This window comes from Pipistrellus kuhlii, unplaced genomic scaffold (genome assembly GCF_014108245.1).
Source record: "Pipistrellus kuhlii isolate mPipKuh1 unplaced genomic scaffold, mPipKuh1.p scaffold_m20_p_2, whole genome shotgun sequence".
NCBI lineage: Eukaryota > Metazoa > Chordata > Mammalia > Chiroptera > Vespertilionidae > Pipistrellus > Pipistrellus kuhlii.
In genome coordinates, this window is record NW_023425515.1 from 162,890,658 (window position 1) to 162,916,996 (window position 26,339).

General features: G+C 36.4%; 1 protein-coding gene across 9 annotated transcripts in view; it reads right to left on the reverse strand.

Moving 5' to 3' along the window:
* Nucleotides 1-26,339, reverse strand: part of FAF1 (Fas associated factor 1) — a 294,589-nt gene that overhangs the window by 192,125 nt on the left and 76,125 nt on the right. For all 9 annotated transcript variants that reach the window (XM_036447942.2, XM_036447943.2, XM_036447941.2 and 6 more), the window contains 2 exons: nt 26,098-26,189; nt 15,720-15,811 (listed from right to left, as the gene is read on the reverse strand). In XM_036447942.2, coding sequence (XP_036303835.1) covers nt 15,720-15,811; nt 26,098-26,189 — 184 coding nt within the window. The remainder of the gene's footprint in view (nt 1-15,719; nt 15,812-26,097; nt 26,190-26,339) is intronic.

Sequence of the window (26,339 nt, forward strand, 5' to 3'; positions counted from 1 at the left end):
CTCACAGGGAGAATACTATTTCTGCCCATACTGCTTCTCCCTACCACGGAAGTTTTTTTAATGAAAACACTTGTAGCATGTTTTCCTCATTCTATAGTTGATTCTCTCAAAGAAAGAAGAAAAGACTATTACAGTTATCCACAAGGTCACATTATACTAGATTAGGTTTCACAGAAGACAGGGATGAGACCAGCAGCTTCCTCTTTCATTCTCTATATACCATGAACTCTCTAAGCTCTTTCTTAGGTTTAATTGCAGGTCTACTGACTGCATCAGTCCAGCAGGCTCCAAAGATCCAGTCATAATTCTTTCCAGGTCCTAAGATTTAGATCTGGAGTGAAAAGTAAAGGACCCTACTTAGGACTCAATTCTAAACCATATGTTCCTTTGGATGCTAGTCTGATTTTAAAGCTGTTTTGTTTTCTACTCTGGATACCGATTTTTGTGTGTATAAACCACTAATAAGAACTATAGAGAAAACAAAGAATTTAGTGGCATCGGGGATGCCAAAGAATGTAGAAAAGCATCTTTACTTTCTAGTAGCATCTGAGATCCGGAGCAGAGATGTGACCTGCTGCCCTAAGTCATACAATGATTCTGTGGCAATTCCTCCCATAGCACCCACTGGAAAATACAATGTCCTACCCTTAATGCAAGGCTACTGTCACCTGCTTTCTACTAATGGTTTTCAAGGACAAAAGAGAGGCATATGTTTTAACACCAGTGGTTTACTCAACTATCACCGGAGAACCAATTAGCACCCTGAATTTACTCCTCCTATCACAAATAGCAACTATTGTACTTCAAAGCCATAGTTAAAAGCAACTTTGCAAATCAGAGGCCACCCAATAGTCTCTGATTGACTGCCTGACCAGAGCTCAACATTACCCCAAAAGAAGTCATTAAAATATTAACTGGAATCACCCTCCCAGTATAAAAAAGGTCAAAGTTCAACAAAAAGACTAAATTACTACTTGTATAAGGGACAATTACATACAAGACAAACTTTATTTTCTACCACCTTGCTATAAAAATTAAGAAAATCTATATAATTAAAGTAGAGCTGAACATTTTCATCACTTAGGAGAATGCAAACAAAGCGAAGTTGAAAAGACTGTCTTTTATTACCAAGCACTCCACTCAGTCCTTTTATAGCAAGGTGGTCATTAGCAATACCAAATTTTAAAATATTAAGCCTTCTCCAACTAGTATATTTATACATGACCTGAGGGCTTTGACACTAGCTCTTTCCCTTGCCAAATATTCTTTATTTGAATGACTCCTCAATCATTCATTTCTCAGCTTAAACTGTACATATCCAGAAAGGCCTTCTAGACTTACAACCTAGAGTAGTCACCCAACTGCCACTATATTTTGAATTTTGGCAAAGCACTTACTATCATCTGATTTTTTTTTCTTGTTCATAATTTGTTTCCTGTCTTCCCACCATACACCCACCTCTATACATATTATATTTTAATCTCCATGAAAACAGGCACCTTGTCATTTTGTTCCTCATGGTATCCCCAGCAGCTAGAACAAGGACTTAACATATTGTACAGCGGTACTCAATCTGTATCTGGTAAATGAGTGAATAACTGGCATCCTGTGTGAATAACATGATAAGTGGACTCTCCGTTTATCTAGAAAACATTTTATAATGAGTTTGAAAATTAGCAAAACTGCCAATGAAGGAATACAGATGCATGGACCAAAAGTCACATTCCTCATTTAGTCATGAAATGTTTCATAATTATTACAACAAATGTTTGTTATTAAGAGCCTCTTTCATAGATGACCTTTTCATGAGCTGAGGGAGATGCTCAATAAGAATACTCTTACTCTTCAGGATCTGGTTCGAAAGAGCCATACATAAAATAATACTAGGGAAACTAAGACTAAAAGGAAAGGTGTTGCATGAGACCACAAAACCAGTGTAGGACTGAACAGTGTGTGACTATAAAGCCACAGCTCCTTCCATTATCCATTCTACGATGGGAAAAGCCATCATAGACAAAAATAAAAAGCTAAGCTCATTTCAAGGAGTGAAGACTGTCTAATTCACTACTTATAGGATCTTCTGGTCCCCAAATACCTCATCTCTGTCCTGTATGATGCCTGATATCACACCATTAGAACTTTACTCTTTAGCTTTGGTCTATTTTAACAGGCAAAATCCTTAGGAATGTGTGTCACTTTACAGTACTCATTCCACAAATATTTCTAAGTACCTATTATGTTTTGGCTGAGGATACAACAGTAGACAAAAAAACAGTCCCTGGTTTCTTGTAGCTTTACACTGTAATGAGGAAGACAGAAAACAAATACGAATATGAATATATTACTAATATTATGTATTATAGTGATAAAGCAAGATAAAAAGAGAGGATATGACAGATGGACTGATTAGACAGGGAGATCAAGAAAAGCCTCTCTGAGGATGTGACATTTGAGTAGAGGCCTAAATAGAGTAAAGGAATGAGCCAAGTTGATAATTGGTGGAAGATCATTCTAGGCAGGGAAAGCACAAAGTGCAAATTCCCTGATGTGGAAGTAAGCTTAGAATGTTTAAAGAAGAGCAAGGAGGCCAGTGTAGCTGGCAAGCTATGAGCCAGAGGGAGAGTGATAGAAATAAGAAAAAAGTCAGGGACAAGATTATGTAAGTCCTTTAAGGCTATAGTACTTACAGGCCGTAAGATTTATACCTAGGTTTATGTTTTCCTAATACAGTAAGTCCTCACTTAAAGTGGTTCTGTAAATTTAAATAAAACAACGTAGAACAAAGACATTTTGCTCTAGGCTAATTGATATAAACATGAGTTAGGTTCCTATAGCATCTCAACAACTTTATAATAACACAACATTGAACAAAAAGATGGTTATTCGTGAACGTACCGTACAGACTAAAGTATCTGTAGCCTTCTTCAAACATGAACCTAAATGAAATCCCAATAACCACTGTCTCTCTTTATCAACTCACCACTGTCTCTAAGTAAGTTTCCCTACCTGCAAAAGGTGAGTAATAATATTATTACTTAACATGAGGACTTAATACCATAAATCCTCATGATAAGTGACAAATCAAGGGCTTGGCAAAAGTCTGTATTCATAAATGGTAATTGTTATATCACTGCCACTTACCATATACTTAAACTTCACACTTCCTTAGCATCCTTATTCTTATAACTATTTCTATCTTCTATTTTCATATTACCTATAATTTGCACTTTGTCATCAACTATTACTAACAGCTCGAAATCCAGAACCCAGAAATGTTCTCCATTTGCTCCAATCTTCCCTACTGTCTCTAAAACTGATAGATAACTTCACTTCAGCACTTAATCCTGGACTCTATCTCCCTGCTATGAACACACTGCACAGAAGTTTTACATTGAAATCCCAAATGTATTTGGAGACAGCTTTTAGTAGGAACCTAAAAACACCTCTGTCTTTCTGATAAGAAGAAAGGCCATGTGAGAAAGGAAGGGAGCTCTCACCAAAAATCAAACCTTGCTGGACTTTCTATACTCAAGAATTGCGAAAAATACATGTCTGTACTTTAAGCTGCCCAGTCTATGGTTTTTTATTTTTTTAATAGCAGTTCAAATTGACATTCTCCATACCCTTTTTGGCCACCAGCCCTGTTTCAGTTTTATTTTTTAAAAATGTTCCTACTTGCTGTCTCTTTCTCTTCAAACTTCTAATTATTCTTAACCCTCATAGTGAAGCTTTCTAAAAATGAGAGTAACTCTAATTCCTCATTTCTCCCTTACCCTTGAAAATTTACTACAAACTTATTTCCATCCTCTCTTTGTGCCAAAAAAATTATCTCAAATAAAGTCATTAATTACATGCCAAACTCAATGGTTTTTAAAATAATCATCTTCCTATTTGGAACACACAAAGCAGCTTTTGTACCTTATACATTTGAGGAAAAAAACCACAAGGTAGTAGTACAGACTTCTCAGGAGTGTATAGTTATAGACATGACTTTAAATTACATATGGGACACATGCCAGTGAAAAGTTCCATTGACAACTAGGACATATCTATAATAATAAAAGCGTGATATATTAATTAGACTGGATGACCTTCTGGAGGAAGCCAGGGCTGCAAGGGAAGCCCGGGTCCCGGTGGCCTGCTGGCGGTCGGAGAGAAGCCCAGGTCCCAGGTGCCAGAGGGAAGCCAGTGTTGGCAGCCAGGGGAAGAAAGGCCTACTCTTGCACGAATTTCATGCATTAGGCTTCAAGTGCATTTATAAATAGAGATTTGTGAATGACCTTACACGTTTGGAAATTGAAGCATTGACACTGTAGATGTCAGGGAGAAGGTACAGTAACAGGGACTGCTACAAACAGAACTTTAAAGAACAACAACCTTTCAAGCAGATGAAGAAAAGAGGATCTTACTGAGAAATAAACGTGAGTAGCAGACAGATCATAATATAAAAATGAGTGATATCTAAGGACAATTTCTGTAAAGAGATGAATTAAGAAAAAGCCTAATGCCTTTAATGAATAGGTTATAAGCCCCTTGAGAACAGAACCTGTTTTTATCTAGTAGGTAATCAATAAATCTTTTATGGACTGAATCTTTCCTAAAATAATATGAAACATGCATAATTAAGTTTTTTTCCCCTTCTAATTTTACTATGGTTCATAGTAAAATTTAAAGCTGTACCATATGGGTATTGCTTCACCTTTCAATTAATTTGTAAAATCTGATTTATTAAAAATACTTTTAAATGCTTTTCAGATGTTATAAAGATTATGATTTAAGAGTTTGCTCTTTGCTGAAACCGGTTTGGCTCAGTGGAGAGAGCATCGGCCTGCGGACTGAAGGGTCCCGGGTTTGATTCCGGTCAAGGGCATGTGCCTTGGTTGCGGGCACATCCCCAGTGGGGGGTGAGGAAGAGCAGCTGATCGATGATTCTCTTTCATCGATGTTTCTAACTCTCTATTCCTCTCTCTTCCTCTCTGTAAAAAAAATCAATAAAATATTTTTTTAAAGAATTTGCTCTTAAAATTCTCAGAAAAATTGAAATTCTGTTTCTGAAAACATAATTTAATTTAAAATAACTATAAATATAATTCAATTATAGGGTGTTCATATCATAATTTTGTAGCTCTTGGCTTTTTTGTTTTCCAAAAAGATGTTGTAAATTCAAAATAAGACTCAATTACCAGGCACCCCCTAGTGGCAGTAAAATCAAGTTTAAAAAATTTTATAGTACATGGTTTAAGATACAGTTCTCTATGTAGTTCTCACCAAATCTTGACAATAAAATGATTTGTCAGTAAATAGTTTAAAAGCCTGTTATTTATATCTACATTTTACTAAATGATTAATAATGTACTGTAACTAAAAGTGAATTAGCATACTGAAATTTAATGAATATCCTTAAAATAATTAAAATAAGTGAAATAATATAAATGCCTTTCAAATAGTATATAGTGATAAATTACAAGATTTTAAAAAAATCACATTCTAAAGATGAGCCTCCAAAAAAGTAGGCATCTTTGGAATAAAGCTTTGCATATTTCTGTCAAGAATTTGAAAGGTATAGAAGAGGGACAGTCAGATGGACACTTCAGAGTCAGTATTTATTGTTGACTTTGAGCAATCTACAAAATTCTTTGTTTAAACACTTCAATTTCCTCATCTACAAAATAGAAGTATCATCATCGATCTGTACCCCTACAGGGTTGTTATGAAAATCAGAGTTAAATAAAAAGGATTACTGTTGGTATTTAGTAGCATAGATAAGTCATTTTAATTATTTTTCTTTGTAATTTCTGCTTTCGCATTTAATGCGCCACTCCTGTTTATTAAATATTTACAACCACCCTAACAACTGAAAACAATGCTTCCCATTTTATAAATAAAACTAAAAAGCCCTTAGCCAAGCTGGGGCTACAATCCAAAATTCTCATTATACGGTGATGTCTTTTGTTTGGAAAAATAAGTTATAATCATATTACTTTACTAATTTTGTTATAATAAATTTTAAGAGTGACACTATAATACCAATGCCATCTAGTCTGTTTAGAGAAACTGGTATTATATAAAGAAAGAATCTAATGTTTGCCATTGCACTGGAATTGGAATGCTAGAATATAACAGCAAGACTTCACCATAGTTCTGCATTGCAATTGATGGACAGTTTATTATCCAACTTCCCTCCATGTTCCAACTCCACTGACCCATCTCAGAGAAATTAAACAATAAAACCAATTAAACATCAAACAAAATACCTAAATAAAATGTACCGTTTCTTTTTAAAATATCCCAAATCTGGCCTTGCCCAAGTGGCTCAGTTAGTTGGAGTGTAGTTCCATATACTGAAAGGCTGCAGGTTTGATTCCCAGCTGCTAACATGATGGGCTATCCTATCTAATAAAAGAGTAATATGCAAATTAAGCACCACTCCTCTATACCCACCAGCCACGCCCACCAGTCAATCAGATCAAGTATGCAAATTAACCCAACCAAGATGGCTAAAGCCATAGAGAGCAGGAGGGAGGCTTGGGTTTCCCTGCAGTAGAGGAAGCCAAGCTTTCCACACACCCTGGCAGGCCCAGGCCTCCACGCAGGCGTAAAAAATTTCATTATAGAACATACATAAGTTCCAACAGAAATGGCTGCCACCACGGAGTGAACAGGAGGCTTGGATCCACTCCAGGCTACAAAGTTTCAATTGTAGAAGATAAATTAATTCCAGATACCAGGGACTCTGCTTGGGTCGTGGGGGGCATGGCTGGCCTGAAAACCACCACAAACAGGCCACCCAATACCCCAAAGGAACCCCACCCTGATCTAGGACACCCTTCAGGGCAAACCAGCTGGCCCCCACCCATTTACCAGGCCTCTATCCTTCTAATAAAAGAGTAATATGCAGATTGACCATCATTCCAATTAACAAGATGGCCACCCCAAGATGGCCAGCAAGGGAGGGAAGTTGGGAGGCACCAGGCCTGCAAGGGAGGGCAGTTGGGGGCAATTATCCCTGCGGGGTAGGGCGGTTAGCGGTGACCAGGCCGGCAGAAGAGGGAAGTTGGGGGCAAACAGGCTGGCAGGGAAGCAGTTAGGCATCAATCAGGCTGCCATGGGAGTGGTTAGGGGTAATCAGGCTGGCAGGTATAAATGGTTAGGGGCAATCAGAAAGGCAGGCAGGTAAGCAGTTGGGAGCCAGATGTCCTGGACTGTGAGATAGATGTCCCAGATTGGAGAGGTTGCAGGCTGGGCTGAAGCACACACACCCCACCCATGCATGAATTTCATGCACCAGGCCTCTAGTAAATATATATAACTCAATAGGGTACATATCTAGGTGGGGCATGTATGAGAGACAACCAACTGATGTTTCACTGTCACATTGTTTCTTTCTTTTTTTCTCTCCCCTTCTCTCTAAAATAAGAAATAAAAAAAACAAAACAAACAAAAAACAAAAATACAAAAAAACAAAAAACACATATCCTTGGGTGAGGTTATTTTTTTTAATCCCAAATCTGATATTAAAAAATGGATGGGAAAAGAAACCAAGATGGCGGCATAGGGTAGACACCCGAATGCAGCCTACCACAACAAATTTGAATTTAGAACTGAAAAACAGGGGAGGCACTGCCCTGAAGCGCCAGACGGCTAGCTGAGAGGAGGCTCTGCCATCTGGGAAGGAGAGAGAAGGCACGCTGAACCTCAGGAACTGTGAAGGTACGGAGAACTGTGTGCGCGAAAAGGCGCTGGCTTAATCCCGGTGCGGAGAGGAAGGGCCGGACCGAGATTGCTGCTGGCTTACTCCTGGCGCGGAGAGGGCGAACAGCTAACTCGGCTGGCTTTCTTGTTCGAGAGGAAAACAGAATCACCCTATTGCTCTGATAGACGGCCCCAGACAGGGAGAGGCCAGACTGTCAGGCAGTGGGCAGAGATCTCTTGGAGGTGTGTGAAGCCAGAGGCCATTACTGCGGGACTTGGGGAGGAGCCAAAGGGAAAACAAAGTTTGTCTGCACCAACCCGAGACTCCGCCCTACCTGTGGCTGAGCACAGAAGCTCTCCCAGAGGCTGGCTTTCTCTAAGGAGGGACTTGCAGGAATCCAAAGCTTGTCTGCGCCTTTACCAAAGAGGTGCGCGTGCCTGCAACCAATCTTCCAAAACTCTCCACGAACAGGACTTTTCTAAGGCGAGACTGACAGGGAACCAAAGATTGTCTGCGCCACCCCGAGACCCTGCCCTATTCAAGCAGAGTATGGAAACCCTCCTAGCTGAGACACTGCTGATCCTCACAGCCAATTGGCTTGGAGATCAATGCTTCCCAGTGATACCAACAATAAGCAAGGCTTAACAACAAGACTGCACACAGCCCACAAAGGGCTACACCAAGACTGTCCACTGCAGGTAACTGGGAAGGCTGTGCTACTGGGCTCTACCAGAACACCTAGCACACAAAGCTATTCCATCAAATCAGGGAAACAACTAAAATGCAGACAAGAAGAAGGACACAAAGGAAGGAGATGGAGGAAAAGAAAAGATTGGACATTGAGTTCAAAACTACAGTTATAAGGTTATTCAACAATATCCTAAAAAAGGACGATAAAATAAATGAAACCTGAGGATATGAAAAGGGAGCAACTAGAAATAATAAGGGATCAACAAGAAATGAAGAAAACATTGTCTGAAATAAAAAATATTATACAAAGTCCTAAAAACAGACTGGAAGATCGCAAGAATCAAGATAAAGATTTAGAACACAAAGAGCCAGAGGACATTCCTCTGCAGAAGGGAGAAGATAAGAGAATCCAGAAAGTTGAAGATAGTGTAAGAAACCTCTGGGACAATTTCAAGCGAACCAACATCAGAATTATGGGGATTCCAGAAGAGAGAGAGCAAGATACCGAAAGAGTACTAGAAGAAATAGTGACAGAAAACTTCCCCCAGCTGGGGAAAGAAATAGACTTACAAGTCCAGGAAGCCCGCAGAACCCCAAACAAAAGGAATCCAAGGAGGACCACACCAAGACATATCATAATTAAAATTCCAAGAGCAAAAGACAAAGAGAGAATATTAAAAGCAGCAAGAGAAAAGCAGGTAGTGACCTATAAAGGAGCACCCATAAGATTGTCAGCTGATTTCTCAACAGAAACCATGCAGGCCAGAAGGGAATGGCAAGAAATATTCAAGGTGATGAATAGCAAGAACCTACAGCCAAAAATAATCTACCCAGCAAAGCTATCATTCAGAATCAAAGGACAGATAAAGAGCTTCACAAATAAAAAAAAGCTAAAAGAGTTCATCACCACCAAACCAGAATTATATGAATTGCTGAAGGAGGTTATTTAGGAAGAGGAAGAAGATAAAGATAAAAATTATGATCAACAAATACGTAGCTATCAACAAGTGAATCTAAAAACCAAGGGAATTAAAAAATCTGATGAACAATATTAACTGGTGAATATAATAGAATCAGAGGTATGGAAGGGGAGTGGACTGACGATTCTCAGGGAAAAGGGGAGTGGGGGTGTGGGAAGAGACTGAATAAAAACTGTGCACCTATGGATGAGGACAATGGGGGATGGGGAAAGGACAGAGGGTGGGGTGGGAACCTGTGAAGGGGAGCAATTGAGGGGGGGAGAGGATCACATTTGCAATAATCTGAACAATAAAAATTTATTTAAAAAAAAATGGATGGGATAATATGTGCATAAACTTTCCTGTTTTCCTCTACCAATTTCAGACCTCTTCCATTCACTTGTCTATTCTCAAATATAACACTAAAAATCAGATTTACCTTTTATTTTCTCCTTTTTAGATTATAAAATGGTTATGAATTATAAGTTAGTTTTCTATTTATTCACCAATTATAACAAAAATATCAAATTAAGTCATAAAGTTTATCACACGGCAATTTTATCTATTATATTTGATAACATGATGGGCTGTATATATCTCAACCGGAAATTGTTTTGGACTTCACTCTATAGTTAAGACGTCAAAAAATATTTTTATTTGGTAAAACACAAATTTAAATTAAAAATTAAAAGTAATTATTATCATTATCCTTTAAGATTCTGCATAAATTTTTTTATTGTCTCCTCTGAAATCAGACTTTAAGATACATCACACACACAAAAATAATCTCTAGTTGTATAGAAAGCTATATTAACACACTGAAATAAAAACACCTTGGCTTTTTAGTTATATTTTAATTAAATATTCATTAATATAACTTTTTCATTAGCAGGAAATTCTACATGCCCCTCCTTCCACCACTTGGCTACCCAGGTTTTTTGTGTCTTTTGTTCCACTTTGAATTTTTCTTTCTTATTATTCCAATGCAGGAAACAACATCATTATAACTTGGTAAAAATCTATAAAGTCAACTAGAAAAGACTACTTAAGTGCTATGTGAAGACTCATTTTCCAATAAACAGTGCATTTCAGGAGCATTGTAGACTCCTGCTTGCCTAGGGATTGATCAATTGGCAATCAAACTAAGGTCTGCCAAAAGGCAATGAAGAACACTTCCATTAGTTCAGGAAGATTTTTTGGTAAATCCATTAAACCACACTATGAGAAATAATAGATAATAATCAATAATCAATAATAAGAGTGATAAAGGTGAAAGGAGCAAGATGAAAGCAGTTTTGTTTGTTATTCATAACTAGAGGCCCGAGACACAAAGATTCGTGCAAGAATGGGCCTTCCTTCCCCAGGCTGCTGGCACCTCCTTTGCTCTGGCCCAGAGCTGCCTTCTCACGCTGCCCAAAGGCTTGGAGCAGCTGGGGTGGTGCAGAACACCCCCTGGCCACTTGGTGCCTGCATATGCAAATCAACACACCATCTTTGTTGGGTTAATTTGCATACTCACTCCTGACTTGCTGGTGGGCATCATGAAGGTACGGTCAATTAGCATGTTACTCTTTAATTAAGTAATTCATTTTGATCTACACCTGAGTTTGTTAATAAGGTGACTTTCAGAAAACCTTTTAGAATGGGTGTTAATAGGGGGACCAACCTTGTGATAAGATGCTATCTGTATCCCCCTCTTCCCCACCTATCAAGAGAGCAGAGGGGCAAGAGGTTGAGTTAATCACTAATAGCATGGTTCAGTCAATCATGTAATAAAGCCTCCATAGAAAACCCCAGCTGAATGATTTGATAGAGCTTGCTATGTATTTTTTCATCTGGCTGTTCATTTATATCCTTTAAAGTATATTTGTTGTTGTTGTTGTTGTTTTTTGCCCAGCCAGTATGGGTCAGTAGTTGAGTGTTGACCCTTGACCAGGAGGTCACAGATTTAAATTCCCGTTAAGAGTGCATGCTCAGTTTGCCGGCACAATCCTCAGTAGGGGGTGTGCAGGAGGAAGCCAATCAGTGATTCTCTCTCATCATTGATGTTTTTCTCTCTCTCTCTGTCTCTCTGTCTCTTTCTTTCTCTCTCTCTCTCTCTCTCTCTCTCTCTCTTTCTCTCTCTCTCTCTCTCTCTCTCTCCCTTCCTCTTTCTGAAATCAATAAACATATGCACACACACACACACACACATGCATTTTTAATAAATCAATAATAGTAAGTAGAGGACATTTCTGAGTTTGGCGAGCTGTCCTAGCAAATCATCATACCCAAAAAGGAGGTTTTATCAACCTCCAATTATAGCCAGTTGGTCAAAAACACAGACAACCTAGACTTGCAATTGCTGGCTGATGTGGGGGCCAGCCTTGTGGGACTGAGCAGGTACTGACTAACTGCCTGCTGGTGAAACAAACAAAATAAATATAAATGTTGTGGCCAGAAGTGTCCTATGAGCAGTGCAATAGAGAAAAACAGAAATGTTTTCCTTCTATTACGTAAATAATAAAGATATTTGATAGATAGTGGTAAAAGTTTGACAATACTCAAAGTTTAGGGATACATGTCTCTCTACCACACAAAATCGCCAAGTTGTATTAAAAAAAAAAAAGTAAATATTATAAAGATCTAAAACAACTTAAACATAGATCTGGAATGAGATTATACTCACAAAAATTATTACTCGAATACTAGCATAATAATTCACTTTAGATAAATTTGCTTCATCCGGCATAATAATATAATATATAATTAAACATTAAAATAATTTTCTCATTCTATAATGTACTCAGTTTCACTGTGAAAATTGAAAAATGAGATCCTCTATTCCAAATAGAGAGAAAATCTTAATAAAAATTTTATATCAAAGAGAAGTACAGACCAATATCCTTGATGAACATACATGCAGAAATTAACAATAAAATATTATCAAAATAGATTCAACGATACAATAAAAGGACTATACAGCATGACCAAGTGGGATTTATCCCAAGGATGTAAGAATGGCTCAACATCTGTAAATCAATCAAGAGGACTGATTTACAGATTTACATTGATTTACATTAACAAAATAGAGAATAAAAACCATATGATCACCTCAATAGATGCAAAAAAAGCATTTGACAAAATTCAAGATCCTCTATTATAAAACAACTCAACAAAGTATAAAAGAAACATATCTCAACATAATAAATGCTCTACATGGCAAACCCATACCTAATATAGTCAATGGTAAATAGCTAAAAGTTTTTCCTCTATTATTAGAAACAAGAAAAGGTTGCCCACTATCACCACTTACACTCAAAACAGTTTTGAAAGTCCTGGACACAGCAGACAAAACAACAAAAAAGAAATCAAAGGCATACAAACTGGAAAAGAGGAAGTAACACTCTCATTATTTGTAGATGATGTGATACTATATAGAAAAACCCTAAAGACTCCACCAAAAAACTAGTCAAACTAATAAATAAATTCAATAAAGTTTCAAAACACAGATACCTATTGCATTTCTATACAACAATAACAATCAGAAGAAAAAAAATTAAGAAAACTATCTAATTTATAAACATAAAATACCTAAGAATAAATTTAACCAAAGAGGTGAAAGATCAGTACTCTGAAAACTATAAGACACTGAAGAAAGAAATTAAAGAAATACAAATAAATAAAAAGATATATCTTGCTCATAGATGGGTGGGCTAATATTGTTAAAATGTCCTTACTACCTAAACAAATATATACCAATATCCCTGTTAATATGCCAATGGCATTCTTCTCAGATTAGAACAACTAATCCTAAAATTTATATGGAACCACAAAACACCCCAATAGCCAAAAACTTTTTTTTTTATTCTTGAAATTTTAATGTTCTGTATGGTTGGATGTTTTCCATTAAAGTTCTCAATTCAGCATCACATTGTAATGCAGTGGTAGATGTCATACTCCTCAGCATATGCCTAGAAACGTGCCCCTTTCAAGGTTCCAAGCTGCGCATCTTGGCTTACTCAGCATTGCAGAGGAATAGGAGAGCTATTCAGTTTTGTTGATATGCTTTGTTCGCTCAGACTTTTATGTTGAATTATAACTCTCTAAAATGTTTAATTTCTGTGGAGAGCAGCTACAGCGTTTGGACAGGTTCAAGCCTGAGACTAATGCCAAAGACATTTGGAAAAAGAACAAAATAGGAGATATTAAAATCTATGACATAAAAACTATACTACAAAGCTAGAATAATTAAAATGGCATCATACTGGTATAAAAACAGATATATAGATCAATGAAATAGAACAGAAAGCCCAAAAATAAATCCTTGCTTATATGGTCAAATAATCTACAACAAAGGTGGCAAGGATACACAATTAAAGATCATCTCTTTAATAAGTAGTGTTGGAAAATCAGAACAAACACATGCAAAAAAAAAAAAAAATTGGGCCACTTTCTTACACCATATTAAAAAAAAACAAACATAAAAACTCAAAATAGATTAGACTTAAATGTAAGACCTGAAACCATAAAACAAAGAAAACATAGCTAGTAATCTTTTTGACATCCCTCTTAGCAATATCTTATGTCTCCTTAGGCAGGAGTAGCAAAAGAAAAATATAAACAAACGGGAACTCCAGCAAACTAAAAAAGTTTTGCACAGCAAAGAAAAGCATCAACAAAATGAAAAATCAACCTACTGAATGGAAGAAAATATTTGCATATTATATATCTAATAAAGGGTTTATATCCAAAAAACATAAGGAACTCATACAACTAAACATCAAAAAAATAAACAATCTAATTTTAAAAATAGACAGAGAATATGAGTAGACATTTCTCTAAAAAGACATATAGACAACTTACACACATATTAAAAGATGCTCAACATCACTAATCATCAAGGCAATGCAAATTAAAACCACTGCAAGATATCTCATACCAGTCAGAATGGCTATCATTAATAAATCCACAAATAACAAATGCTGGCGAGGATGTGGAAAAACGGGAAGTGTCATACACTGTGTGGGATTGTAAATTACTGTGGTATGCAATAGGCTTATATGCATGCATATAAGCATAACCAACAGACACAGACACTGGGGAGTTGAGTGGAAGGGGGAAGGTCAATGGGAGGAAAAGGAGACATACGTAATACTATATGTAAGACTTCGAGCAATACAAAGAAATTACTGCAGTATAAAAACAGTCTGGAGATTCCTGTTTAAAATTTAATTTAAAATATTAAAAATAGAGCCTGGCCAGCATGGGTTGTGGGCTCAATCCCCAGTGTGAGGTGTGCAGGAGGCAGTCAAACAATGATTCTCTCTCATCATTGATGTTTCTATCTCTTTCTCCCTCTCCCTTCCTCTCTGAAATCAATAAAAATATAATCTTTAAAAAAAAAAAATAGTTGCTACTATCCAGGAATTCCATTTCTGGATATTTATCCAAAGATAACAAAAATACTGATTTGAAAAGGCACATGCACCCCTATTCATTTCAGCATTACCAGTACTAGCCAAGATATGGAAGCACCCTAGGCGTCCATTGATGATGAATGGATAAAGATTTGGTATATATGTATTATTCAGCAATAAAAAAAAGAATGAAACCTTGCCATTTGTGACAACATAGACGGACCAAGAGGATGTTATGCTAAATGAGATAAGTCATACAGAGAAAGATAAATACTGTATGATTTCACTTATATGTGGACTCTACAAAAACAAAACAAATGAATAAACAAAACAAGACAGAAACAGACCCATAGATGTAGAGAACAAGATGATGGTTGCCAAAGAGAAGACTAGGGTAGTGGTGGTAGGGGTGGAGGGGGTGGTGATGAATGGAAGACGGGAATCAAAAAAATTAACTCTATATCTGATCTTTTCACATAGTTTTTAAGTAAACATATAATCATCTAGCCTAAGTTGCCTTCCAGAGCACAGTAATTTTGGGAGAAAATAATATCAGCAATATAAAAAAATATATATCAGTGTTTTTTAAGCTGCATTCTGCAGAGCTCAATGAATGTTCTTCAAAGGTATGCCTTTTTTAGCTATGGGATAGGCTGGAATTCCATTTACTTATTATTCTCTTCCCTCTAACTTTAGTTCTTTCCCCACCCCACCCCTTCAAAAAGATAAATAACATTTTTTACTTTTTTGCATAATGAAGTTTTGCTAAAGATTTTCTTTGGGGAAAAAGTGCCACCACTAAAATCAAATAAACTATCTAAACCATATAATTTAAAATTTTAGATAGTTAATCACTGTTAGTAAGTTAATGATTCAACAAGATTTTTATTTGATTTTGATATTTATATATAACTTAAAGCAATGTTATTAACAATGAAACTTTTCATTTCAGATTAACAAAAAAAGTAAACACCTTACCTAGAATGACTAGATGATGAAGGTGGTGGTAAGTCTGGTGTAAGAACATAGAGACAGTTGTTTTTTGGCAAATGTAGTGATTTTAAGACCGTCTGAAAAAGGAAAAAGCAAAAATGCCTGTTAATTGTGAAGTGTTAATTTTTTCCTATAGCTCTTGAAAAACTGTCAATATTGTAGTTTGACTTTTCTTCTTTTGACAATTTCCTAATAGGATAATGCAGAACTACTGAACCCAAATAACCTTGTTCCTCCCATGCATATCATAAATTAGCATGAATATGAACGTTAAAATAAAATACAAATTCTTAAATCATGAAGTAATATAAATAGATAAGAACACAGTTAAGCTCATTGATGTCTTCATTAAAGAAGTATATCCTTGCAACTAATATGCATTTCATTCCTGGATCTTTACAGCAAAGATTAGCAGTGTAGGTTTCCGAGATGATTAGGCCTAGAAAAGATGAGCAAAAATCAACCTGAGGAGCCACAGCCTGAGAGCTGAAGTGATTGGATGAAATCTTTTATTAAGTGTTATTTATGTCACTTAGTTCACTTAACTCTTACTTCAGAAAATTTTGGTTAAAGCACTCTGTCTGAAAGAATAAATTGTTCTTGGGCTACATTTCACCTACTATCTTGATAATCATACAAAATTTCACTAAATTTCTTTGCCATAAAACTGCATGCCTTTCAAACTCACATCTTGATGACAAATACCTGCTAATGTACTTCAAACATTTTTGACAGCAATACAATTAAGAAACAAATTTTACATCTTTACATCATAACCCAGGACATACATTTATTCAACAGATATTATTGAGTTGCCTATTCTGTGCCACACCTATTTTAAACATTGAGAATATAGCAGTGGATAGGATAGTCTAACACCCTTGATCTTAGAGAGCTTACACTTTAATTCAGAGGCAGTGAACCTTTTTTTTCTGCCAAGGGCAATTTGGATATTTATGACCTCATTTGCGGGCCATATAAAATTCTCAACTTAAAAATACAGCCTACTATATTTGGTCAAACATTTAATTATTAGGTCTAGTAATAATTAATGTCGTTTTCTAATACTTTTTTAAATCGAATTTATTTAAACAATACAACAAAATTTAATCAACAATATAGTTGCCGTTGTTTTCTACTACTTGTGCCCAACGCTCAGGAAGCATTTTAATCCCTCTGTTGTAAAATTCTTGTGATTTCGATGTAAAAAATTCGGTCAATGCATTTTTGAGGCATTCTTCATTATTAAATTTTTTTCCAAGAAGAAAGTTTTGCAAAGAACGAAACAAATGGTAATCGGAAGGGGCAATATCAGGAGAATATGCAGGTTGAGGGAGAACTTCCCATTCCAACTGGCGCAGTTTTTCAGCAGTGATTCTTGCAGTATGCGGTCGTGCGTTATCGTGGTGAAGAATTACGCCCTTCCGATTAATCAGCGCGGGTTCTTTTTCTCTTAAAGCTTGGGCTAACCTTTCCAATTGGGCACTATACACTGCACTTGTAATGGTTTGGTTAGATGGTAAAAGTTCATAATGAAGAATTCCTTTAAAATTTCACCAAACACACAACATCACTTTTTTCGCATGCAAGTCAGGTTTTGGCGTGGGCTGCGGAGCCTCATTTTTGTCTAACCATTGAGGCCGCCTTTTCAAATTAACATACAGCACCCATTCTTCATCTCTGGTAACAATTTGCTCTAAAAACGGCAAAGGTTTTGACGAGAGAGGAGCGAACTGCAAATTGACTCTTTGATTACGGTTGTTGTCGGTCAACTCATGAGGAACCCATTTTCCAAACTTTTGGACTTTGCCAAGTGCACGCAATTGATTGGAAATTGTTTTTTGTGAACAATTTAAAGTTGTCGCAAGCTCTTGTTGGGTAATTTGAGGATTTTGCACCAAAAGAGCTTGAAGAGCTTCTTGATCAAAATTGGACACACGGCCTCAACCACTCTTGTCATCTAACAAAAAATTTCCCTCGCGAAATTTCTCAAACCAACGCTGGCATTTTCTGGCGCTAACTGCATCTTGACCAAGAGCACTACAGATGTTTTTTGCAGCCTCACTTGCTTTTCTTCCTAATTGGAACTCGTAAAGCATGCAGTGCTGAATATGCTCTTCATCCGCCATCTTCTTAGCCCTAGTTTTGCAACAAAACCAAACCAAACACAAACTTTTTCAAGCAAAACTTGTTAATTGCACTTCACACGTTCTGTAGATACCACGTGTTTGAAGGTTATGTCAATACAAGTCAACGCCAAGCAAGATTTTAAACGAATGTTTAAAAACGACATTAATTATTACTAGACCCGATAACTCACTCCCTAATGCACTGGCAGGGCCAGACAAAATGATTTTGTGGCCCTTATATGGCCCATAGGTCAGACGTTCCCCACTCCTGCTTTAATAGGAATAAATAAAATACTAACTTATATAATTGAGTATTAGAAAGTGATCTCTTTTTTTTTTTCTGTTAAACACAAAGTAGGGAAGGAGGGGTGAAGAATATGGGGATGGGAGCTTATGTAACTTTGAACTGAGTGATCAGAGACCTTCTCATTTGAGTAAAAACCTGAAGGTATTCAGGAAACCATGAGAATATAGAGAAAAATACTTCAGGCAAAGGCAGCAGCTGGGCAAAATGCTTAGTAAAGAACAAGTAGTCCAATGTAACTGAAGCCAAATGAGCACTGATAGGAGACAGGTGAGAGAAATAAGAGACTTAGTAGGAACAGGAAATGTGTTGAGCCATTAAGGCTCATGTAAGGGTTCTGACTTTTACTCTGAATAAGATGGGAAGCTATTAAAGTGATATGACTGAATCATGTTTAAAAAGGATAACTTTGCCAAGGCTGGTGTGGCTCAGTGGATAGAGTGTCAGCCACAGACTGAAGAGTCTCAGATTCAATTCCATTCACGGGCATGTAATTTGGTTGCAGGCTCGATCCATCCCTGGCCCTAGTAGAAGTGCATGCGGGAGGCAAATACTCGATATGTCATATCGATGTTTCTCTCTGAGTGTGTCTTTCCCCCCCTTCCTTCTACTCTCTCTAAAAATCAAAGGAAAATATTCTCGGGTAAGGATTAACAAAAAATAAAAAGGATCACTTTGTCAGCTATGTTGAAAAGTAGATGGAAAAGATATTGAAAGAGGAGGGCAGAAGCACAGAGGAAGCTATCCTATATAATAAAACCCTAAAATGCAAATCGACACTCAATGCAGAATCTGCCCCCTGGTGGTCAGTGTGCTCCCACAGGGGGAGCGCTGCTGAGCCAGGCTCACTGCTGGCGAGCTCAGCAGCAGTGGCAGGAGGCTCTCGGGCCTCTGTGGCAGGTGAACATCCCCCAAGGGGTGCCAGCCAGACTGTGAGAGGGCACAGGCCGGGCTAAGGGACCCCCTTCTCCTCCCCAGTGCACGAATGTCATGTACTGAGCCTGTAGTACCAAGATAAGGCTGATGTTGGCTGATGCCAGTGTGATGTAGTAGAAATGATACAAGATAGTTGGCTTCTGGATATATTTTGAAGATAGCAACAAAAGGATTTCCTGACAAACTGGAAATGGGTTATGACAGAAAGGAATCAATAATGAACTAAAAGATATTAGAATGAGATATTGGAAGAAAAAAGTTGTCATCAATTGAAATGGGGAAGACTGTATCAGAGGACTTCCCTTTAGGGCCTGGAGGTTTGAAATTTATATTAAGACATTCAAGTGGAGAAGATAAGTAAGCAGCTGAATATATCAACCTGGAATTCAGGGAATAGGTTTAAAATGGAGATATAAATTAGAGATATCAAACTGATAGTGCATATGGATGATACTTAAAAACTATGACACTGGATAAGATCACCACTGAATTTAGTAGCGTGATTACTTGTGATACTGACAAGAGCACTAGCAGCTATCTGCTTAGACTGGGCTCAAGAGAAATGAGGGGGAAAAAAAAAGGAATTAGAAACAACAAATATAGACAATTCTTTGGGGAAAGTTTTGTTATCAAGGGGACTAGAGAAATAAAGTGATTTCTGAAAGGAGAGATGGGATCAAGAGAAAAATGGAAGCAATAACATCATGTTTGAATATTTGTGCAGGAAAATATTGATAATGCAGGAAAGACAGGGAAGAGTGAAGTCCTTGAATAGGCCAGAAGGGATACGGAATGTTATCAGAAATTGAACAGGATATGTTGAGCAGTAATTTTCAAGTGGTGTACTGCAAGAATTTTTAAAACATGCAATACCTAACTTATTTAGTCAGGGGCACTGACATCTTAGATTACCAAATAAGAAAATGACAGCAGCCCGGCTTGTGTGGCTCAGTGATTGAGTGTCAGCCCATGAACCAGGAGGTCATGGTTCGATTCCAGTCAGGGAATATGCTCAGATTGTGGGCTTGATTCCCAGTGTGAGGATTGCAGGAGGCTGCAGATCAATTATTCTGATTGTTGATGTTTCTATTTATCTCTCCCCCTTCCTTCCTCTTTGGAATCAAACAACAAATAAATAAATAAATATATATATATATCAATATATCAATATATATATATATTTTTAAATGACAATAGCCAACACAACAATAGCCATCCAGTGTGAATGTCCCGTCTTGAACCATAAATATATAGGTCATATGAGTTACATTTTATTGGTTATGTCCACATAATATGGTTGTGTCTGATTGGTTAATTCTTGGTATCAGAAATCCTTATATACAAGTATAGGCACCTGATTCTTTAAAAAGTCACTTTGAACCATAAAAGGTAGGTAATTACTATTATTATTTATTTCTATAAATCAAAATTATACCTTATTTTTGTTAGATTGGCCAAAAATATTTTTTGTGTGTGTGCTGCAGAATTTTGGCAATTAGTTTATATGTTCCATAAGATGAAAAAAGTTGAAAATCACTGAAAAAAGTAAGTAAACAAACACCAAGTTGGGAGCTTGTGAAAATTCTCTTGAGATTGCCTTTATTTTCTATTTCAGAAAATAGAAAGTGAGAATGAGAAAGTGGAAATGGGAGAAAGGTGTTTAAAGGTCTGAAGAGAAAATAGTCATTTAGGAGAATATACTATGACTGCCTAGCAAGCAGCATTAAGGGGCCCTCTGAAGATCAAAGTCATAAATTTAAAGATACATCAATCAGAATGATGATTATCTCCAGTCACATTTATTTATCAGACATAGAACAGAAAATGTTAGATTTGTCCAAGATAAGGATTTTTGTCAAGCAAGATCCTTGAAGCAAGAACCTATAAGCAAGTGATTATAAGACTGACCATGGGATTTAACCCACTGTAAAAAAGGAGGAGAGGTCATGAAAAATATAATGATCATGTAAAGATAGTACAAACAATGAATTGGAAATATGAATGAGGGTTGAAGGATTGTTGGTGTTAGGAAACTAAAGGAAGTGAGCTAGGGACATTAAGAAAGAGTGAGAAGGAAATGGAAGCTTGAAATTAAGATTTGAGAATTGCTGTAATTAAATAAGCCCATGGAAACATATGGCTGATATAGGATAAATAAAAAGATCTTTATAGAAAAGAAGTTCAAGGAACTAGGAAACCAAGGTGTTGGAAGAATCATTTACAAAGATATTTAAATTACTAAGAATTAGGATAGAGAGCAACTATAAGCCAGAAATTAAAATTCAACAGAAAATGAGGGAGATGGTCTCAACAAGTAGGTGACATAATCTTTTGACATGAAATTCAAAGCTGGAACTTTTTTTAAAAAATATATTTTATTGATTTTTGTACAGAGAGGAAGGGAGAGAAGTAGAGAGTTAGAAACATCAATGAGAGTCATCGATCAGCTGCCTCTTGCACACCCCCTACTGGGGATATGCCCACAACCAAGGTACATGCCCTTGACCGGAATCGAACCTGGGACCCTTCAGTCCCCAAGCCGATGCTCAACCGGTCTTGGCCAAAGCTGGAACTTTTTAAAGAGGAAGTAGTAATAAAGGTGTGAAAGTGGAAATGAGGAAAATGAGGACAATTAGTAGTTTCCCCTTATCCATGGGGGATAGGTTCCAAAACCCCCAGAGGATGTCTAAAACTGCAGAGACTACTAACCCCTAAATGTACTATGTTTTTTCCTATACATACATAGATATGAATTTTTTATTTCTGGAATTTTCTGTTAATATCTTTGGACCACGGCTCATTCTGGGTAATTGAAATTACAGAAAGCAAAACCACTAATAAGGAGGGACTACTATATATTTTACCAGTTAATCCAGTGGTATAATTTATATTAAAGGAAATCAACAAACACTGAGAATGCTACAGAGAAACAGTGTCCTCAGGACTATAGACTTCAGTCAGAGAAAGATGGAGAAGGAAAAGTTTAGAAAAGAGGGCGACAATGAGGAATTTCGCTAATCATGTGTTAGTTCCACAGGTCATAGTGCACAGGTCTTAGGCAATTAATGGAACAAAGAATAGAGAGACATGGGCTGTGCAGAGACTGGAGATCTGAGTGAGGGGTGACATGGGATCTTAAGACTCCTTGCAGTAGTAACTGACATAAACAGTGGGAAAAGGCATAATGAAATTGGTCCTGATTGAATCAGAACAAATAATAATCTCAAGGCTGAACGCGTTGAAAAGCAAGATAGAGTTGATGTCTAGGAATTCCTCTTGACCTTGCAGATGGAAGTAGAGAAACCTGGGGAAAGTTGATCTTAGCCAGGCATAGAACATAAGGAACTCATTCTTCACCTCTCCACAAGAGGGCCCTTCTTACTAAGTGCACAGACCTATTCCAAAGGCATTGGGATTTACTCTTGCCTCATAATAATTATGTGTTAAACAAAAAGAAATAATCTTATTATTTGCAATACACTCTGACAATTTCAATTCTTTTTCCCCCCCCAGTCTGGTTATAAGCCACTCAATTAATTTTACATCCCGCCATGGATTGAAAAAAAGCACTGCCTTAAGTTCTGGTCTTTATGTCAAATATGTATAAGTCCTTTTGAAACTGACCTGTTATTGCTAATAGTTAACATGCAAACAAACATATAAACATAGGAAAGTTATTTTTACCTTAACTTTCACTATTTTATTTTGTGGTTATTGAAAAATGATTAGATTAAACCAAGTTATTATTATCCTTTTACCATGACATCATCCAAAAATTTTCCACTAAATCTTCTCCCTCAAACCATATGTGGTATGACTATGTAAATGGATACTCTCTTTAAGTTATTTATTCATTTATTCCATGAACATTTGCTTGATATTTATTATACCAGGCACTGGATATACAATATGAAAGAAACAGACATGGCCCCTCTGCTCATGAGATTGTGATGAAGAATCCTGAGATGAAAGCCACATTGTATACAAAACTCTGTTAAATAAAGTAATATTTAGGCTGAGACTTGAAGTGTGAAAGAGAGCCATCATGTGAAGAGTTAAGGGTAAAGCATTCCAGGCAGCTGAATAGCATCTGTCAGGTAAAGATATAAAGAGTTTAAACCTGTTAGAAAAATTAAAAGGAAGTTTACATCACTATAGCATGAAAAGTGAAGGTAGGATAGGGTAAAGATGAAGTTATAGTGGTGAAGAGAAGGTAAATAACAACATGTCTTTTTAAAACAAATATATTTTTATTGATTTTAGAGAGAGAGTAAGGGAGAGGGAGAGAGAAATATCAGTGCGAGACAGAAACATCGATGGATTGACTCCTGTTTGCACCCCGACCGGTGAACTTTCAGTTCATAGGATGAGCCACACTGGCCAAGGCAATACAAACTAGGGTGAGTAGCTGAAATTTTATTCAAAGAGCAGTAAGAAGCAATGTTATAACTGGAGAGTTATATAATTCAATTTATGTTTTTAAAAGACCATTCTGGCTGGCTACTGAGGGAAGAATACTAGTACACTGGAAGAATCCAAGAAAGGAAGCTGGGAAGACAATGATGAAGCTATTACATTGATCTTGGCAAGAGATGGTAACGGCCTGGATTATTAAGTGCAATAAAAATACTAGAAAGTGCCCATGATTGAGATTATATATTTTGGAGATAGATTCTACAGGACATACCAAAGGATTAGGTGTTGTTTTAAATGGAAAAAGACTGATGCCCAAACTTTTTTTTATTTAACAGTGCTACCATTTATTGGAGAAGACAGTTGAAGAAATGGCAGGGAAGGAAAATTAAGGGCACCATTTTAAACAAGTTAAGTTAAAGATGTCAATAAAGTATGTAAGTAAAAGAATGAATTACCAATTTGGATATGGAAATTCATAGAAGTATAACCTGGAAATAAAAATTTGGGAGCAATTAGAAAAATAATATCATAGGAATAGCAGAAATCACCTAGTGAAAAGCGTACATAGACATAAGTGAATGAAAATTTTATGGATAACAAAGACTATGTTCAAATATGAGAACACATAGCTTTAAGGACATTTGCAAAATGATTGCCTTTCTCTTCACACACTACTAAAAATACCATGCAAGACTGATTAATAAATGAATGAATAAATGATATAGCTGTGCAAAGTAATGCATTTGTCATTTTATTTTTGCCTAATTGTTTCCACGTCTCAGTCAACACTTTATTTTTTTTAATATACGTTTCAATTAGAATAGTCACACAGCACCACAGTGAAAGAATGGCCTCTGAGACAAATCTGGCCCACTGCTTGTTTTTGTATGACCAGTGAGTTAAGAATGGTTTTTACATTTTTAAATGGTTGAAAAAAATTCAAAAGAAGAGTATTTCATGACATGTGAAGTTATATAAATTTCAAATTCCTGTGTCTATAAAGATTTATTAGAACACAGTCGTGCCTAAAATATTTACTACCTGATGGTACAGAAAAAGTTTGCTGACCCCTAATATATATTACTAACTTGGTACCTAAATTTATAAATATATTGCCAACATGAAATTCCTGTAAATATCTTGAAATATCCAGCATCTCCATATATCAAGTGAACTCGTATATAAATATTTATAACCACAATGTCTATCAGAAGCCATTGACAAGAAATGAACCAAAAGTTGAAGATCGTACGTTTGTGCCTGGATACTGAAATATCAGCTCAGTAAATTGTTTGAAAAGTAGACAATTATTTCCACTTTAAATATCTAAAACTTCAGGGTTAACTCATTTCTTTCAATCCCTCTCCACTCTTTCTATCAGAAAAAAGAAAAGGGTTTGAAATATTTTATGCCTAAGGCTGCTACTGGATCTTTAAGAATAGCAACTACTACATTAAAATTTTAAAATATACATTTTAAAAATATATGTTTTTACTGATTTTAAGAGAGAGGGGAAGATAGAGGAAGAGAGAGAAACACTGATCATCGGCTGCCTCTAGCATGCCCCCTACCAGGAATCAAGCCAGCAACCTGGACATGTGCCCTGACTTGGAATCAAACCAGCACTCATTCAGTGCATGGGACAATGCCCAACCAACTGGCCCACGCCAGGTAGGGCAATTGCAACATTTTTTAGAAATCTTTAAATACCATTCATTCCTTTCCCCCACCACTATCCAAATAAACAACAAAAAAGAAATATTCCTACCATTTAAAATTTTCACAATTCCTATTATCTTTGTTTTATAATCAATACTTGGCATACATATATACACCAATGTGACTTCTTTCAGGCCAATACATAATTGTTCAGTAAATTATTATTTCAGATCACTTACTGGCACCCTATGAGATTTGAGAAAAAGGTAAAGATTCTCAAAAAAAAAAAGTATCAAACTAACTGCTACAAAATAGTTAGAAATGAGAAAAATAGCCTAACTGGACTGGCTCAATGGACAGAGCATCAGCCGTCGGCCTGAAGGGTCCCAGGTTTGATTCGGGTCGGGGCACGTGCCTTGGGTGCAGGCACATCCCCAGTGGGGGGTGTTTAGGAGGCAGCTGATTGATGTTTCTGTCTCATTGATGTTTCTAACTCTCTATCCCTCTCCCTTCCTCTCTGTAAAAAATCAATAAAGAAATTTAAAAAAAATAAATGAGAAAAGCATGCCACATTGTGTTTCATTTATATACTGAACTCGGTTAAAACTGTTGGTTTACTATAAAAATGTACTAGCTTGAAAAACATTGTTTGCTAATTTCTTAAACTAAGTTATTACCAAATCTACTTCTTATGTAATAATATTAATAAAAACCATATTTTATACATTATTTAGTCAACTATATAACTGGCAATTTAAGAAACTTACACTGAATGGGGCCAGGTAGATACTTGAAATATCATAGGACCACTTAATAAAAGATATAATAACTATAATGCTGTATACTTAAAATTATTATAGAATGACATGTAACGTAAACTGTAATTCAAAAATAACAAATAAATAAATAAGAAACTCACACTGTCTTCCACATCTCCAGTCTTCCAGCCTTTTAACAGCATTTTAGACACAGGTATCTGGAGTTCATTTTCTAGAATCTGTTTAATCTCTCCTGTATAAAGAAGAGACTGAATATTACTAACAAATTAATGTAATCAAAACTTGGTCATATCCAGGGCTAGCATTCATGTTAGACATATCTGATGAGTGAATAACAAAAATTTCAATAATCCATGCTTCAAACCTTGATCAAACAACATGT